The sequence below is a fragment of the Aspergillus novofumigatus genome (genome assembly GCF_002847465.1).
Source record: "Aspergillus novofumigatus IBT 16806 chromosome Unknown P174scaffold_2, whole genome shotgun sequence".
Taxonomy (NCBI): domain Eukaryota; kingdom Fungi; phylum Ascomycota; class Eurotiomycetes; order Eurotiales; family Aspergillaceae; genus Aspergillus; species Aspergillus novofumigatus.
In genome coordinates, this window is record NW_020194275.1 from 1,880,704 (window position 1) to 1,898,906 (window position 18,203).

At 43.8% G+C, this 18,203-nt stretch overlaps 7 protein-coding genes across 7 annotated transcripts; 5 read left to right on the forward strand and 2 right to left on the reverse strand.

Moving 5' to 3' along the window:
* Positions 1-2,331: 2,331 nt before the first annotated feature.
* P174DRAFT_364675 (uncharacterized protein) lies at positions 2,332-2,565 on the forward strand (the record flags this gene model as incomplete). Its single annotated transcript, XM_024822009.1, has 1 exon — positions 2,332-2,565. A coding segment is annotated over one exon (234 nt), but the record flags the coding sequence as incomplete, so codon positions are not given.
* Positions 2,566-6,008: 3,443 nt separating this feature from the next.
* On the reverse strand, positions 6,009-6,395 carry P174DRAFT_363781 (uncharacterized protein; the record flags this gene model as incomplete). The annotated part of the gene is made up of 1 exon (XM_024821947.1): positions 6,009-6,395. The coding sequence occupies one exon, from the start codon at positions 6,393-6,395 to the stop codon at positions 6,009-6,011; it is 387 nt and encodes a 128-aa protein (XP_024685523.1).
* A 4,525-nt stretch (positions 6,396-10,920) lies between these two features.
* On the forward strand, positions 10,921-11,298 carry P174DRAFT_428425 (uncharacterized protein; the record flags this gene model as incomplete). Its single annotated transcript, XM_024825511.1, has 1 exon — positions 10,921-11,298. One exon carries the CDS (start codon positions 10,921-10,923, stop codon positions 11,296-11,298), a length of 378 nt encoding a protein of 125 aa, XP_024685524.1.
* A 1,729-nt stretch (positions 11,299-13,027) lies between these two features.
* Positions 13,028-15,009, forward strand: P174DRAFT_401834 (SDR family oxidoreductase). Its single transcript, XM_024823939.1, has 2 exons — positions 13,028-13,419; positions 13,473-15,009. Exons 1-2 carry the CDS (start codon positions 13,389-13,391, stop codon positions 14,699-14,701), a joined length of 1,260 nt encoding a protein of 419 aa, XP_024685525.1. The 5' UTR covers positions 13,028-13,388; the 3' UTR covers positions 14,702-15,009.
* Positions 15,010-15,423: 414 nt separating this feature from the next.
* Positions 15,424-16,015, forward strand: P174DRAFT_384537 (uncharacterized protein; the record flags this gene model as incomplete). Its single annotated transcript, XM_024823215.1, has 2 exons — positions 15,424-15,466; positions 15,637-16,015. A coding segment is annotated over exon 2 (342 nt), but the record flags the coding sequence as incomplete, so codon positions are not given.
* A 233-nt stretch (positions 16,016-16,248) lies between these two features.
* P174DRAFT_360446 (uncharacterized protein) lies at positions 16,249-16,542 on the forward strand (the record flags this gene model as incomplete). Its single annotated transcript, XM_024821747.1, has 1 exon — positions 16,249-16,542. A coding segment is annotated over one exon (294 nt), but the record flags the coding sequence as incomplete, so codon positions are not given.
* A 703-nt stretch (positions 16,543-17,245) lies between these two features.
* On the reverse strand, positions 17,246-17,859 carry P174DRAFT_365391 (uncharacterized protein; the record flags this gene model as incomplete). Its single annotated transcript, XM_024822054.1, has 3 exons — positions 17,246-17,562; positions 17,644-17,735; positions 17,789-17,859. 3 exons carry the CDS (start codon positions 17,857-17,859, stop codon positions 17,246-17,248), a joined length of 480 nt encoding a protein of 159 aa, XP_024685528.1.
* Positions 17,860-18,203: the final 344 nt, after the last annotated feature.

Here is an 18,203-nt window from a genome sequence, read left to right on the forward strand (position 1 = left end):
GTGTCACATCTCCTTATCACACCTAGTGGTGCATGTAAGGACTCTTCACTATAACGTAACCCACGGCCGAGCCGCGAATACGACCGAACCGCGAATTTTTTATTGCCCCCGCTGCTCTCCCAAATCAACATTCTTCAACGCGTCATTTTTTTATTATCTCCATACAAAATGCCTTTATCTAAGGAAGCCCGTCTACAAATGGCAATTACTGCTTGGAAAGAGAAGAAAGTTAAATCAAAATTAAAAGCTGCCCAGATATATGGTGTACCTGAAACTACCCTTCGCGAATGGCTTGCTGGCGTCAAACCACGATCAGAAACACGTGCTAACGGCCATAAATTAACTACTATTGAAGAAGAATCCCTTGTTAAGATACTACTAGATGCAGATAAATGAGGCTTTTCAATTCGCCCAGAGTTCCTGCGTGGAATGGCGCAGATTCTACTTTGTAAGTGCACACAGGACCCTACTGCAGTCCTTGGTATCAACTGGTCTTATTCCTTCACTAGAAGACGCCCTGAACTATGTACAAGATATAATCGGAGGATTACATACCAGCGTGCAAAGCAGGAGGATCCTAAGGTCATAAAACAGTGGTTTAAGACTGTCCGTGAAGTTATCCAGGAGCATGGCATACATAAAGATGATATCTGGAACTTTAATAAGACTGGCTTTGTAATGGGGCTTAGTACTACTTTAAAGGTTATTACATCAGTAGAACACAGTGAGAGACCTTGCAGAGTTATCCAGGGAAACCGCGAATGGGTTATAATTATTGAATGTGTGGGCTTAAAAGGGATCTCTATCCCACCAGCAGTTATCCTAAAAGGGAAGGAACACCCAGCTGCTTGATATTAAGAACTTAATCTTCCTCTAGACTGGAGGCTTACTAATAGCACCAATGGCTGGATAACAGATGAGATTGGCCTTAAGTAGCTAAAGCATATATTTGACCCCTTTTCAAGATAATATTTAACTGGTGCAAAAAGGCTACTTATTCTGGATGGCCATTCAAGCCATCTATCTGCTGAATTTGATGATTTCTGCAAAGGGAATGCAATTATCTGTCTCTGTATGCCTGCGCATACATCTCATCTTCTCCAACCCCTAGATGTTGGGGTTTTTGGGCCTCTTAAGCGCGCATATGGGAAACTAGTTGAGGAGATGATGATGGCTGGAAACAACTATATTGATAAAGAGGATTTCTTATATCTATACCCTCCTGCACGTGAAGTAGTCTTTACTTAACAGAATATATGCAATGGCTTTACAGGAGCTGGTCTTAATCCACTTGATATAGACTGGGTCCTTGCTAAGATTACCTTTCAACTCCGTACGCCAACACCACCTCTTATTGATATTGAAGGGTCAATATCTTCTGCTTTTCAGACACCCCAGAATGCTCGCCAGCTTGATAAAAAGGTCCGCAGTCTACAGAAAAGTCTTCAGAAGAAAAGGACACTTTCTAGTAGTCTGATATCATATATTCAGTATCTTAAAAAGGCTGCGCAGATGGCAATGAATGCAAACCTTCTTCTATAACAAGAAATCAAGGTTCTACGGGCTGAGAATGAGCGGAAAATGAAGAAGAAGGTAAGGAAGCGTATTAATCTAGGGAATAACCTCTTTATATCTGTGCAGGAAGGTCGTGACTGTATTCAGCAGGTTGATGAGCAGGTTGATGAGCAGGTTGATGAGCCTATACCTATATCTCATCAGCGCGCTCCGCCAACCTGTAGTGGATGTTGGACTATTGGACATACTAGAAGAAGTTGCCCTAATAAATAGCCATATATTCCGCTAGTAGATAGTCTAATTAATGACGTTGGTGGTTGAAAAGCTTCAAAGATAGGATGATTTGCGGCAAAAATTCGCGGTTCGGTCGTATTCGCGGCTCGGCCGTGGGTTACGTTAAACCTATGGAGCTTATTAAGCCATGTTAGTCATCTACAAGCTATTTTTATACTCTAACTAATATACCCAGTCATCCAGCATCATAACTACTTCTGTAATTATATCTATACTCATTCTAAGTACACTTATGATTGAAGAGATGCTTACTAGAACTCTTATGGCACGCATATCTCCTACATAATAATACAGAACTACTTTAGTCGCCTAGCGGATGAACAACAACAAATACTTAAAAGAGGAAGAGATTTAGTCACCTTTCAGATATGCTTGCCATGTCTTATTAACTTAAAAACTATCTAACTATATTTTATTAAAGGGATGGAGGAGCCGTTCTATTAGTTTGCTAGCTATATTTTTATAGACTGGAAGGATTCCTTTCTAGACCATTTTAAGTCTATACTCCATGCAATGGTCTGAGCAAAGGATAATAGCATCACAATCTATACTTTTCAAATCTCAGGATTTTATTCAAGATTATTAGTATCTAACTCTGAGCTTCCTAGCTTAGCTTCAGACGCTTTAAGCAGCATTAAAGACCTGCAGCTTATCAACAGCCTAAGCATGCTAGAATTCATGTCCCACCTACATTTACCCTCTTTACAGAGATTTACTCTGGAAAGCTGCTGGCTCTGGATACCAGAACTTGAATAATTCATCCTCGCTCATGCAGGGATCCTTTAGGTTTTACATTTATAGGACACATGGATTCAGTCTGAGATAATTCATAACTAGGGCATATTATTAAGCTTAGGAAACACCAAAACCATAGTTAAGGGGTTATCCAAGGTCTGTGCTGGAAAGATCTTGAGCCAACTCACTATTAACCAGGAAGGAGTGGATCAGTATGAATACCAGGAGATCTTTGATAGTGTATTCTCTAAATAAAATTAGTTACTTGATCATACTTATTGGCCGCCCTGTACCTTCTACTGGCTATTTAATAGCTGTACCTGATCCTAAGAAACCAGTGGGGTTCTTTGATAGTAGAGTATCCGGCATCTGTTTTCAATATCTCCGGCTGGCTTTTATTTTTTCTCGTTGGCTTTTGGTAGGCACAAGCTAATCTCAAATAGTGCTGTTGCCATGAAGGTTCATCTAATGGAATGGTATCTATACTTCCTAGTTTTGGCGCTCATTTCTTTGTGGGGCAGGCTTCCCAAACCATGATGACGTTCAGTTTGCAAAGTGGGGCATTTGATTTATAAATGAGCGTCGTCGTTGCTGTCCTCATATGCACAACATTGGTAGTATACTGGCATAGTAATGATAACCAATCAACTTAGAGTTACCATTAATCTTCGGACCAATACGTCCGCACCCTTCGGAAACATGGTTAGAGTATTTCTGCATGCTGATTTTGGAGCGGCAAAATCACTCCCTGTAAAACTATTCTCCGTACAGCTATCCTGCTGACTAGCTGCTAGAAGGAGACACAACACAATGAGCAAGAAATAAGTGGATATTCTAAGAAACTTCTTTTGCCTTAGCCACCTGAGAGAAGCAGTGCTTCCCTTTTCTCCCATCTTCCAACTTCTCAGCAGGAGGCGTCTTCTGGTGGGACATTAGACAGGATGCTCACATCACAGGCTATAAGAACACATTCTCAACATCCTTGAGTTAGTGCACAGAAAAATTTCTTATGCCATGCAATCAATTGTGGTCTATTATACAGCTGCTATTACAGCAATTACTACACTATTCATATTTAAATAAGCCTTTCATGCTATCTCTAATTTCTTCTTTTTCCATGTACGCCCCTAGTGTCTCATAAATTTAGAGTATGCACACATAAGCTTACAGCTTTTTAGTATAAAACTAGCGCTTTATTATTAACTCATTCTTCCCTCCACATACTTTGCGGGCACTGTAGTCTGCAATACCATAGGTATACACTCCATCTCTAAAGTAGGCATGTGTGCTGTGCAAATCTTAATAATAACACTTCTATTACTATGCTAGACCCTAGATTATGAGATTAGAGCATTTATTCTTAGCATAGAGCTTGTAACATATTAATTCATCCACCGCATCACTGCTTTTATAGTAGTTATTAAAGCAGCCATCCATGTTGTCATTACAGCTTAGCAGATCTATTTCTCTGCCTCTAACTCTTCTCAGTTTTATAGTCTGCTTGTAGGCTCTATTCTCTCTAACTACTTTTAAATATAGACTAAGTCTCGCAGGCAGGCTGTATATTTCTGTCACTAATTTTCCTTCTAATGGTTAAGCAGCATATATATGAACTTTTTTTAAGGGCCTATTAAGGATGCACTATCTTTATACTATATGTGATCTGGAAACATGTCTTATCTTCACAAAGCAAATATTAGGTGCTCCTTCTGGCAATACTCTCTGCTATGACTAGAGGGCTACAGTTCATCTGAATTATTTATTACAACATCCTAAGAGTGAAATTTCTAATAGAAAATTGTGGAGCTAATGCACTGCGACTAACTTTATCTTTACTGCGCCCTTAGAGAATTCATGCTGGATAATAAGTCTATGTTAGTATACCTAGAGCAGGGCTATTATACATATTCCATCTACATCTATTCACCATTGCCTGGTGGGAGGGTAACAGAAATGGTGGTATGTCTTCAATTATATTAATTATCTGAGCTTAATCTGGCTTTACTAAAAAGCTTCTTGATTGTATTAAATCTGGGTGTGAAGGCTGGGCCTAGATTAATGGACCCTATAGACCCTCTTATAACTCCATCTTTAGCTATTCTTCTAAGGTCAGAGATTATGGCCACATACTTATAGTGGTGATAGGGATGGGCATTATTGCCTAGCTTCTATATATTAAAGAGCTTGTGGATGGGTAATGCTAAGGTTAGGTATAAATATAAAGGATATTACTTATTTAGTGACTTAAGCAGGAGGATGACTATGAACTTACTTGTGACTTACTATAATCTCTTATTAAGTATGATAGTAGTTATGTCTGTAGCTCCTATAGTCTGATTTATCTTATGCTCCCTTCGTCCCTGCTCATATATTTCTCCTTTAATGATGTTACTTTCCCTCTTACACCACACCATTTCTGCCCATTAAAGTCCTGATTATGGTCTAGAGTGCCTGAAGCTAATGAACAAGACAGATGCTTAAGGTTATGGTCTATAACAAGATGATATCTCCATCAGAGGCCCCAGGGGCAGTTGGTCAACACGATCTTATAGTGGTATATGGTGGGGACATTAATTGGGAAGATGAGCTGTCAGCTGAGCTAGAGAAATAAATTAGTATACTCCTCATCATAGGTATTACTTCCTACTAGATTTGATTAATAATTTTGCTGTACTGGACTGACATTGTACATTGAGAAGTTTCTATGTGATATTCTATTTAAGCTAGTATAAGGAGTATTATAAAAAAGTATGTTTAGTAGAGGGTAGAGTTCTATGAACTTGAATTCTAGCCATAGGAGAAGAGCTGTGATTATTTATTATTATTTTAGCTATAGAGTGACGGAGAAGTTAACCATGTATATAGAGTATAGTATAGTTATTAGTTAATCAGCTAGTATATAGCAGTGACTGTCTTTCTGTTTCTTCTAATAACCTTAAGTAATATTAACCATAGACTTATGTAGGGGCCATAGGACAAAGCATAGATAGTACAGCTAGGCTTGGACTAGGGTTGCCAAATGTTACTTTGTATATACTTTCTTATAGTAGTAATAATAATCTTTATTAATAGCAGGTCCAAGTCATTAAACTTTATATAGATATAATACAGCTTAGGTTTTTCCTGTTATCACTAGTCACCTTACTGGGGAAGGGATGTCTGTTAGGCAAATAGATTCAGGTGGCAAATAGACAATCCTAAATATCTGCTACTACTCTATCATAACATATAGGCTTGTCTAGTAGCTGAGCGTTCTAACAATATTGGAGTGTCTTTGAAGAAGATATAGAAAGGATCTATAATCACAGGAGCTGCTCAGATCTTAATATGGGGTGGGGCTGAAGATCTACTTTTAACACCATTAAAGTTGGCTGTGGAAGCCGTGCCAAAAATAGTATGGCAACCTACACTTAATAAGAGGACCACCAACTGGTGCCTGTAGGAGTGCAAGACTAATATGGTTATTATATATTAACTCCAGCTGGATGCATGGGTCCACGCAGTATTTCTATTCTAAATAGGACCCTCACTCCATAGGGAGGTTCGACTCCAGCTGGATGCATGGGTCTGTGCAGAGTTTCTATTCTAAGTAGGATCCTCACTCCATAGGGAGACTTGACTCCAGCTGGATGCATGGGTCTGCATAGTGTTTCTGTTCTAAGCAGGATCCTCACTCTGTAGGGAGGTTTGACTCCAGCTGGATGCATGGGTCTGCGCGGAGTTTCTATTCTAAGTGGGATCCTTACTCTGCAGGGAGACTTGACTCCAGCTGGATGCATGGGTCTGTATGGTGTTTCTATTCTAAGCAGGATCCTTACTCTGTAGGGAGGTTCAACTCCAGCTGGATGCATGGGTCTGCGCGGAGTTTCTATTCTAAGTGGGATCCTTACTCTGCAGGGAGACTTGACTCTAGCTGGATGCATGGGTCTATATGGTGTTTCTATTCTAAGCAGGACCCTTACTCTATAGGGAGGTTTGACTCTAGCTAGATGCATGGGTCCACACAGTGTTTCTATTCTAACTAGATACTAGACACTTATAGGATATTATCTTTAATAATATTCCCACTATTTCTAATAATCTCAACTAGTTGTGCCCTAACTTATTAAGGACTCCTATAGCCTACATTACAGAAACATGCATTACTAGGCCCAGCCTCACATATAATAGATGACTAAGCTTTTAGGATTTCTATAAAGAGAACACTCTTAGAGGCATAATTTATAATTACAGAGACCTCTTAAGTTGAGCCACATATCCTGAGGTCTAGCCTTGTACACTTGCCTTAGATGAGTAGGGTTCATCTGCGCCAGACTATTTAGTTTCTGTAAGAGCCACTAAAATATTTCGCGAACTCTACTGCTCCAGGTATTTTCATTAAAGGAGCTAGAGTATGGACTCCCTATATCTTCTTACCCTATTATTTCCTTCTACAGCTATTATATATGCTCTTTTATTCATCTAAAATCATCTGCTCTTTTAGTTTAGACAATGGATTAATATGAGAAATAGTCCACCTACTTACTATACAAACTTCAGAAAGCCTCTCATCTAGGAGATGCTAAAGGCACCTTACCAAACATATTAGAGGAAAAGCTGTCCTCTCTATACACTAGTGAAGCCTGATTAATGCAGCTTTAGGGTTCTACTAGACAAGAAAGGCTAATAAGATTACTAAACCCTACCATCACACACAAAATCAGTCTGCGCCAGAGCCTATCAAGTAGAGTTGCATTTGGTGCGGGTTCGGGCGGGTTCAAGCCTAGTTGGCACCAAACCGCTGCGGTTTCGGGTTCAAAATTTAGAACTCGCACCAAACCCGGACCCGATGCGATTCGGTTGCGGTTTTCACCGCAAAACCCGCTGCTAGGCCTAGCTAGGCCTAGCTAGGCCTATACTAACTAACCATGGTTAGATTCGGTTCGGTTTCGGGTTGGTTAAACCACTAATTTTAACCGTTTTAACCCTTACCATTCCCCCTTCGGGGACCCCTCTGACGCCCCTATCAAGCATGCTTATATAAAATTATGATTTTTATATGAAATATATGGTAATTATCATCATATTAATCTAGATCTAAAATATGAATTCAATATCTATAGGTTTGAATGGGTGGTGGTTAAAAAATCATTTTTAAATATGGTTATTGTCAACAGTCAGTCGCATATATATATAAACTACCACTACTTTCATACCAACCTATGACAGAGATGAAATTCCCTTATATCTCAGCAACCACCAGGTATTTTTGAATAATATTTATATCACTAGATAGCCTTTGATTCAGGCTATCTAGTGATATTAATATCAATTAAAAATATCTAGAATTCAGTAATTTCTAGGTAAAACAGTTGCGGGTTGGTTAACCTAACTCGCAAAACCGCAAAAACCGTAACCGGTGGTTTTAACCGAACTCGAAGCGGTTCCACCCTATGGAAACCGAAACCGGTGCGATTCCCTAGGCTAGGAACTGAACCCAAACCGCTGCGAGTTCGGTGAGGTTCAGGTTCGATTTTTGCGGTTCGGTTATGCAACTCTAACCTAGTAATAGTATTAACTATTTAACATTGAATTCATTGGAGTTTATACTTGCACTAAGTCTTGATAAGTTGCTGAAGAGGTTTTTACTTCTACTCTTCACAGGTTATAGCATATAAGAGGCAGGGAGGGCTTGCAAGGCTAGTATTAAGTTAAGTAATAAGTTTTAGAGAGCTAATCCACTGTTAGAGGCACTTATCTAACTAAGATAAGTAACATACCTTTGGTATCTAACTTTAGAAATGATTCAATAGAGCAGGGAAGACCTTTATTAATGCATATAGAAAGTAATATGCCTTATATACTATTCAGGCCTGTGCTAATAGGCTTATTTTTAATGACTGCACTAGAGGGCAAGGCTATACTTAACTAAAGAAGAGACATAAACTGGCTCTAAGTCCATAGCCTAGTTAATTGGAGGTGTTATAATAATGATACAAGAGGTTACCTCTAGGGATTAATGGATTGTAGATAAATCATATAGAAAGACCAACTCTTAAAGAGCCCTTTGTTATTATTTCTAATGTAAGTCTTAGTACTAAGGTCTATCCAGGCTTCACGTGTTTTGTGGCCATATCTCCCTTAGTCATCAACAGAATCTAATAACTGCACTGCAACGGCCTGGGATAAACTGCTAGCACTTAAAAATGTTGTAAAGGAAAATAGTAGATCTAGTGCTGAGTGTGAATGACTTGATTGTTCTTTTATCATGTGACTAGGCACATGATTGACTCTATACCTAGGACTTACTGAGGTGTTTAGGTTGCAGAACTCTTGGCTGTTATGTTGCCCTTACTTGTCTTCTATCTTGATCAGTACATGTGGCCTTTTGAAAATTCCAGGCCATAGTAGTATATAGACATGCAATAATTTTGACCTTTTTTTACCACTGGGTACTTTGTATATCATAAGTTGCAACACAACTGTAGCCAAGCCACCTGGCCAGCAATATGGAAAAATAGAAACCTTAAACTATGTTATAATGATTGCTGCCTAGAGTGATCATTATGGCTGTGTTCAATGAAGAACTGAAACATCACTAATGAGAGGAACTATAATGTGGTTATTATGGGTTAAAGGCAATATCATTAGGTGAGACTGGGTGAATGTGGGTGATTGCGGGTGACCACTCACCCTGTTTATACTGCACTCACCTAAGCTCACCCAAGGTCGCGCGACTAAAAGCAGTGTTGCGCGACGGCTGCACCTACTGACCTTTTGACCGCGTTGAAGCCACACGCCGGCCGGTTAGTAGTTGGGTGGGTGACCACCAGCAAATCCCGGCTGTTGTATGTTTTTTAGTCTTTATTCTATATTCTTTCCTTTTCTTTAAACTGGCTTTAAACCAGTTTTAACGCCGTTGCTGCTCCTCGATCTTCACCTGGACAAGATAACAATCTCCCCTACTGAAGGCGGCTAAGCAGGAGACAAACGGCACGAAACCCTTTGCAACTGAAGCATACGTGACTGAGTGGGTCTTATCTCGAGATATTCTATTGTGGATTCTTGATCCATAGCCAGCTTGAGCTTGAATGGCCGGTTATACTATGCATAGTTTTGTTTAGCGATGTGGACTAGAAGGCGTCCAAAATACCAAACTAGCCACCAGAAGACTAGTGTTATGCCACGTAACCAGACACTTGAAGCGTACGGACCGATGTAGTCTGGAAATGTCAAGAAGTACGAAGAGAATATAACATAATCTGCGCGGCATATTCATTTCTAGAACTGCTAATGGTCTCTAAATTCTGATCAGATGGACTGTAAACCCAAGAGTTTCATCATGGTGTGTAAGATATGCAACAGGCAGAAATGCAGTGGCTATTAACTCTATCCTTGCTATTAATTCTGGATTAGTGCCTTACATATTAGGTACTTTTGATTGAATGGACTGACAAGGGTTTCACAGTTGCCAAATCACTATTGGAGCAAGAGCTCCTGGACAATGGCTTGAATCAGATTAGCAGCCACACAATACATGCCTGCGACCCGTTCGTGCGGCTGGTGAGAAAGGTAGCTACAGTTAGAGAAACCACAAAACAGGGGGTAGTCAGGTCAGGCTACAAGAAGTTCCCCCGCCCCAGCATCTTTCCTTCAAAAAGAGCCTATTAAACAGTAGGGCCTTCTAGAGTATTAGAGTGGAAGTCAGGACATAGTTATATAGATAGTCAGAGTACCTTTGGGGATTCCAGAGCCTATGAGGGTATAGCTCCATCTTTTAGTCCATTTTCTCATTAAACCCATGTCAAATTCCACTAATGGTGATGTAACCTACTCATCTTAGTGCTCACACCAAAGTGTCTCTCCCTATTAGTAATACAGAGTTCTACTAATCATTACTTTATTATAAAAAGGGAGGCAATATATGATCATGGTTAGTAGTGATTCAATAATACAAAGCCTTAAGTTAGTAACTCAGCTTCATACAAGCTAACTCACCGTGCTGGTAATACCAGAATCTGTCAAGTCTAAATAGCATACCTAAGGCGACCATTCCTGCTGTGGGTTGTATTCGGAGATAGTGCGAGGGAGACGTTGGAATTAGCGTCCCTGATGTGGTTTATAAGATGGACTGTACCTGCACCCGGGATGTCCGTGATATCTTGAAGTTCTTCAGTTTCTTTCTTTGGAACCACAGCAACTGGATCTACTTTCGTCTCTCACTTTTTGACTCTCTGGCACTACACTTCTCCGTCTCCTTCACACTCATGGAGAGAGTCATGAAGTTCCAAAACAGCCAGCCCAGAAAAGACAATTCCTGACGAATTTATTGCGTCCATCATCACAACCAAAAATATCAACTATGCGACGTCCGTCTTGGGCAATGTCCATTTAGCCATGTTCGATATGGCCGTCCACATGCCAGGGTCTAGGGAGGAGCTAGAGCTCATGAATTTTATCACTTTATACAATGAACTACGTGAGACTACGCTTATAGACGGACCAGAGTTCGCAGGGGTGGGTCTCGAATACAGTCATGGAAAGACACTGTTTGGACACTTAATGTCAGGCTATGACGCTGGCTACTACTGTTACTTGACCCGTCAACAGGAGGAGGAAGGCTTATCAAAGCTCCTGGGCTGCGATCCCATCTCGAGTGCTTCTCACGGTGAAACTGATCTGCCTAGTCCATCGACCAACCCTGAGAGAAGAAGCCGGTTGGTACATGGAGCAAGGCACCGGCTTCAATTGCTCTACAGACGAGCCAAAGAGTAGAAAACGGTTCTTGAGCAATGGTGATATCCAAAGCAAGGTCTTCTATCCTCCCATTATGCTCACGTACGGTGAGGAGAGGCCAAATAGGTGAAGAATGAGATTGAGTAAGCTATAGCACTTGTTGAAGAGTACCAAGGCTGACGATAGGACAATTCAAAAGCAGGAAAAGTCACTAGCATCCGAATCTCAACTCACAGTGGCAAGCAAATTGGGCGCTATTGGAGGAACATCAATTGGTCTTTCTTCTCAGCATGTCTCTATAATCCACCACCAGTCTACCTTCTATTCCACCAAGTTTGCCTTGATCCTATGCACCTCTTCTGAGTCAAACCCGAGCCCCTTAAGGAAGTACTCTGTTGCTCCTATCCTCTCCTCCTTCATTCTCCTCGGAAAGACCCTCATGCTGTCGGCCTTTTGCTCAGAAACCTATCTACCAGAGCTTCGTTCCCACCAAACATATTATGCCTGAGCATGTACGACTTCGCAAGGTCCATGCAGTTGCTGAGGCCTTCCATTGTCATCTCATACTCCCTTGCAGTCTCTTCTTCCTCTACGCCTATCAGCATCATCGCCAACACGACCAAGGGTCTCCGCGATGCGGTTGACATCGTTGCTGGATTAGATTGGGACAAATGGAAGTATTAAGATTTTGGGCTTTTGATCCCCAATTCAGTCGATATACTGTGCGCTGACATTCTGTTGAACTGCAGATTTTGCTCCTTATATGCTTGCGGTCACACGCCTAAAGCATCTCTAGGCACTGGCAGGTGCCTAGAGCTTTCCGTAGGCATCACCACAGCTTCACGATATCTGCGAAGTCCGACAGTTAGCCTTGGGACAAGCTGCCCAGCATTATTTCCTTCCTGCTTCCCAAAACGCCTTTAAGCGCACTCCCCTTACGGACTTCCGGAAGCGCGTGGAGGTAGTTCTAATGATACATGATACAGCAAGCCAACGGACAAGCCACCTGGAGCTCGTTGAGGTGTCGCCATTCACAAATCTGGTTGACAAAAAATTCTAACGTCTATAGGATGGTGAAGCGCATATCAGCAATACTGAACAAAACTCATGCATCTCAAAAAACTGGCAAATCGTATTCAATGGTCGCATGCGAAGGCGCGAGAAAAAGGCTTCGCCGCCAGCAGCCTAAGAAACTATATCCTCCAGCATCACCTTAAACCCTATGGACTTTGCCTGTGGGCTAACCACCAGCCTAGCAAACCGCCAGTGAGACACTTCTCGAGTTGAGCAATGGCGCGTTTCGTTAAGGATTAAAAACATCCAGCATCAGTTCGCTCTATATGCTGATCCAGACTCGCTCAATCCCGCATTCTTTGGTGGCCGCTGCCTATTATATCTCCTTCGCCAGGTGATTGACACAGACAAATAGGCACGCAATACTCCTGCAAATCACCGGTGCATTGCGATCGAATAGAAAGCTTCTAGAGGTGTCCAGTATCAGATTCAAATAACCTTCCCACGCCGCCCCCACCGCAGCTTTCAAGATGGATTGCTGATCTGGGTAACACTATTCGCACCCGCACTTGTGGGCTCCATCTCCTTACTACGGGAACTTTGGGGCGAGGGAGAAGCTAAAGCGGCTCAAGGAGCTCGAAAAAAGAAAAAATTAGAGTTTTGGCTTAGTGGGTCAACTTGATAGCTAATCCCGGGCGGATTATCGGTATCTGTAGGGCGCGTAGCGAAGAAATTGAATTGCTGCGGAGTGGCCGCATGGCTTGCCGTAAGGCGCGGCAAATCCCGAGATACCTCTCTGACGTATGTGTCTGTTCCGGCTCAGGTGGAATCCCTGAAGGGATCCGCGACGTGGATAGTTCATTGGACCCTGTGGTCTGCTGCATGGATAGTTGGTTTATCAAAGATGGGCACCCTATGATGACCTCATACACGATCATCTCCAAATTTAACTCTCAGTGACGCCTATGTTGAACACAGTTTGCTCGACTGCAATTAAGCTATGGCCGTATATAAGGGACCAGATTGTTCTAGGAATACAGTTTGAGTCTTAAAATTTCGGTCTGCACTTGTCAACGAACACAGTATCTATCTGTACCGCTTTAACTCTAGTCACTATGCCATCTGCGATTGTCACGGGTGCCACCGGTGAGTGCTGCCCTCGTCTCCACGTTTTGTGTCACACTCCTAAGATTCTCTAGGTATTACGGGGAGTGCCATTGTCCATCACCTATGCAAGGATCCAGAGTATGAGAAAGTTGTTTCCCTCTCCAGAAGTAATCCCGGCTACAGGAGTCCAAAAGTTCGACATCATATGCTGGATCTCCAGGCATCAGCTGCGGAGATGGCGGAGAATCTCAGAGACATCTCCGCTGATTATGTCTTCTTCTGCGCCTACCTAGCACGCGATGATCCGGTTGAATTGTCACGCGTGAATGGGCTGATGTTATCTAATTTTCTCCAAGCGTTGGAAATTACAGGTGCCACTAAGACACTGAAACGCTTCATTCTCACATGTGGCTTCAAACACTACGGTGTTCACCTAGGCCATTGCAAGCAGCCGCTTATTGAAGATGACGCCCTCCTTGAGGAAAGCCAGGGTGGTGGTTCCTGGCCTCCCATATTCTATTATGAACAAGAACGGATCCTCAAGGACGCCGCTATTCGTGGCCAGTGGGAATGGGTTGTCACCCTCCCTGAAGATGTCTTGGGCTACGCCCGCGGTAATTTTATGAATGAGGCCACCGGGCTCGGCCTATACTGTGCTGTTAGCAAAGCGCTCCCGGGTTCCGAACTGCCCTTTCCAGGCTGCAAGGCCAACTACTTTGCTTTCAACTGCTGGACCTCGGCGAACCTCCACGCCCGGTTTGGTCTCTGGGCTGCAACCGCCCCAGGTGCAGGGAATAATATGTTTAACGTGATGAATGGGGATACAGAGTCATTCCAAAACCTCTGGCCGCGGCTCGCTAAGCGCTTTGGTTGTAAGATCCCCAGCCCGATGTTCCCGCATGGGGGTACTCCCGACACCCAGGGATATGGGAAATATGAGGCAACCACGGTGAGGTTACAGAACCGGCACCCTCTCGCTGCGCACTCGCAGGAGTTGGGAGTGTCGGCCGATGGCATTCCCACGTTGTTCTTGCAGGTCGATCCGGAAAAATGGGCAAAGCGGAAAGACGTGAATGACGCTTGGGCGAAACTGCGCGATCAGTACAACCTTGACCAACAAGCGTGGGAAAAAGCCACCTGGGATTTCCTAACTTTTGTTTTGGGAAGGGACTGGAGCTGCGTTGGGACAATGAGCAAGGCGCGACGGTTGGGATGGACGGGGTACGCGGATACTTGGGATGAATTGGAGGAGACCTTTGAGACTCTTGAAAGAGAGGGCGTTTTGCCACCAGTGGAAAAGCTCAAGAGGGAGTTTAATTGATCCGATTGACATATCTAACGATTTGCCAGAAAGTCGGCAAAAGGGAGATATTGCACTATTGTCTTTAACGCTTTTTGGAAACCTTGGATGCGAGACTAGGGTGGAAACTCAATTGTCCGACCTTTGCATCCAGACGGACCAGACCTAGTAGGGTGGTATGGTAGGAAATGACACTTTGGGAGGTGAGAGCTACCAAGGATCGACTGTGCACGCCGCAGGGGTTGTCGGATCGCGTGGTTGAGGGATTACGAAGTCTCGGGTATCTACCTTACCACAGGTTACCTATGAGCGCATCATGCCTCCCTGACAACCAACGTATTTAGGAGTTGGACATGGAACTTATTTGGAATACTCTACTTCATTACTCGTGCCATTTCCAGAAGAACTATACAATCTGGACGCACATCCGTAATGGCCTCCTCCAGTGTTAGTGGCCAGCATGTTTTACTAACTGGTGCAAATGGCTTCGTTGCCTCACACGTTTTGTCCATCTTGCTAGAGGTATTCTCCTAGGCTATAGATAGGACTAACTGCGTGTGTATAGCGTGGATTCGCCGTCACGGCCACTGTACGATCTCAGACCAGGGCCGACGACCCTCCTCCCCTGCCAAGCCTCTCTCATATTGGTGCTTGGTTGGATTCCAGGTCACGTTACCCTGAAACAAGGAATGAGTGAAGAGCGCGCTGCCCGCAAAACTTTGCTTGCATTCCCCACTGTCAACCTTATTCTGATCTGGACACCGATTGATTGGTTTTCATTGCTAAGTATTACCCCTATTCACTGTTATTCCTGCACTCCTAATCTGCCTGCTTATTGTAATCTCACATGTGCAACTCCCATTTTTGCCCATTTCATAGTCACAGCCGCAGCGCGCGTCACCTAAGTTCAGTTAAGGCAGCAAGCTGACTACTATATCGGCGCATCTCTACTTTAGCCCTCAGTCACATGACATACTCTGGTGACATACACAATGAACAACTCAACGTGCGCTAAGGATAAAATTGCAGAGCTGGTCGCTCAATATGGAGCAGTTCCCCCTCCTTGGTTCATGTTCCAGGACACCAATCCATACAGCATATGCTGGCGTATGGGCGCTGGCGAAGACTATATAATATTATTCTTTACCTGGTGGGGGGAACAAAAAGAAAGCCTTGATGAGTCTCAACGCATTGAGTATTTTCGGAAATGGCCACCGCCACCTCCATGGCTTACGTGGATGATAGAGGTTATTTGGGATGTTAACCCTGAGGATTTCGATGATGATGATGATTACGGGCCCTACTTCGAACGCACTAAAGCACTTGGCTTTGGGGGTGAGGATGACTATCGACGTGACTGGGACGAAGGGGACGAGAGGCCATGAGAAGGGGCGAGTGGTTAGAAAAGAACGGTTGACGTGGGCGATAATGTCCTGAAATGACTGAATAAAGTGGAGAGGTTTACTATGTATATATACAGTGCACTAGCCGCCCATCAACCTTTGCGCTGCTGCTGTTCACACTCTCTCATGTGCTTCGGGCACTTCTTTTCATTCTATACCTGTTGCGTCCCCACGATACGGCAGCACCGGGTAAAGCTCGATTCGGTGCCCTCTGGCAGCGCGACGCTGACGCACAATGTACATGACGTGTGGTCTAAGGTCCACCATGCAATGCTGCAGAGCCATGTGGGCTTTTTACTAGGTTCCCTGGGACTTGAAAACGAAGGCGGATGGAGTATTGTGAGGGAGGAGCTCTCAGCCGTCTTACGGCCTGCTCAAGCTCCCTGGTGCCAGAGCCTGTACGGCTTTTTCTTGGTAGACACTATGCCCTTCAAGTGCTTCTTAAGGATGCGGATGGAGGGAAGTGCTGTGATGAGAGGGCCACCTACAAGATATTATGACATCGTTCTGAGTCCGCATATCTCTCGAAAGTGAACCACAGAAATGGTTCGAGAGGGCAAGTCAGGATCTAAGGCATATAAACTGGCCACAGCCCTTAAACTTTGGCGGATTTTCTTTTTCATTAGTCTCGCAGTGCACGGAATCGTCAATGGGATTGAGACGGTTGCCTGCAGACTACACTCTGGGAGGCGAAACTGATTGTGCTGAGTACTGACATTTTCAAAGGCAGGAAACATTTTTAGGGGGTCGTACCATGAACGAATCCACTGGCTCATCAAAGATGATGAAGCTATGCCGCTCTCGGAGTCGAGGAGCCTCTTCAGTCCGGCAAGGAGGCTGTCGGCAGTTCCTTTCGCTACATTACACTTCAGCAGTGAACCACTAATTCCAAGCTGCGGTCCTGACATGGTGTAGTAGCCATGGACGCCGGCATCTTGAAGGCGGTCGAATTCGCGATGCATATTGGCGACCAGCTTGTACCAATCCCTCGTTGAAGTGTCGGATTTTTGCCGTGATTATGGGACACATGAATGACATGGAAGGCATTGGGTACACCTTAATAGTTTACTCGACCATTACAAGAGACACCCCTCCTAACTGCAACATTCTGCCCTGTTACGCAGAAAGAAACGATGAAATGCAATTCACTCTGACTATACCATCACTGCCGAACCTCTCTCACAATCCTTTGGGCATGGACCAGTGCATCCTGGATTACTCCCACCCTCTGCTTCAATTCTTCAGCATGTCGGGGATCTTGCCCAGCCTCAGATATCTCGCCCTCTACCGTGACCGAAGCCCGCAAATCCCTTGTAATATTCGAGAGCTCCTCGCGAAGCTTTTGATCGAGCTGATTAAAAGTGCTCTCAATAAGTTCACGATAGTCACCAGTCAGTCTGTTGGCCAACTCTAAAAATAAAGGTGAAGATGTGAGATGTCGGTTCATGGTTTGCTTGCGTCTGGCATCGCTGCCCGTCCCTACGGGTCGCAGTCTGTGGTTAGTGAAAAAAGGAACGTGTTTGAGAGTAATATGCGAAAGTAGAGTTTCCGGTATCGTACCATATTGCTCCCTACAGGTGTTGTACACCGGACGCATGACGCCCGCAATATAGGAGCTGGCGTGTCCGCCTATTGCGTCGGACTTGATTTTTCTGATAGCAGGTCAGTCATCCTCCGCGCCGAATAGAAGCCGTGGATATAATACTCTGTTGTATAAACCAGGTCATCCAAGGAGCTATGGATGGCGTCTACTATACATCTTTGCCGCGTTTCCATGTTCAAGAGCAAATTACCCAGGCTGTCTGGCGACATGTCATGGTGTTCTAACGAGCGTAGTCAGCCACACAAATCTTGGGGTTGTCGCCTTTCTTGACGCTAGTTGAAAAGGGGGAAACTCCTACCTTCAATCGAGTCGCAGATGTGCTGAAATATATCAGACACTTCTTCGTCAAGTTCGTCTCTTTTCTCCTCAAGCCAACCAAGCATCGTATCCCAACTGATGGATAGTTGATCACTTCCCGGACCGAGGATTTCTTCGTTCCAGCAGCGATATGGTTGCTTCGCCGTTTGGTGTGTCCCGTAGTTGCGGCACCAAGCGGCGTAGGTCGAATGGTGCCACT

Bases quoted from the DNA above. Each gene is read 5' to 3' on its own strand.
- P174DRAFT_401834 (XM_024823939.1), top strand. From the start codon at position 13,389: ATGCCATCTGCGATTGTCACGGGTGCCACCG. The intron at 13,420-13,472 runs GTGAGTGCTGCC...AAGATTCTCTAG, and splicing joins GATTGTCACGGGTGCCACCG to GTATTACGGGGAGTGCCATT.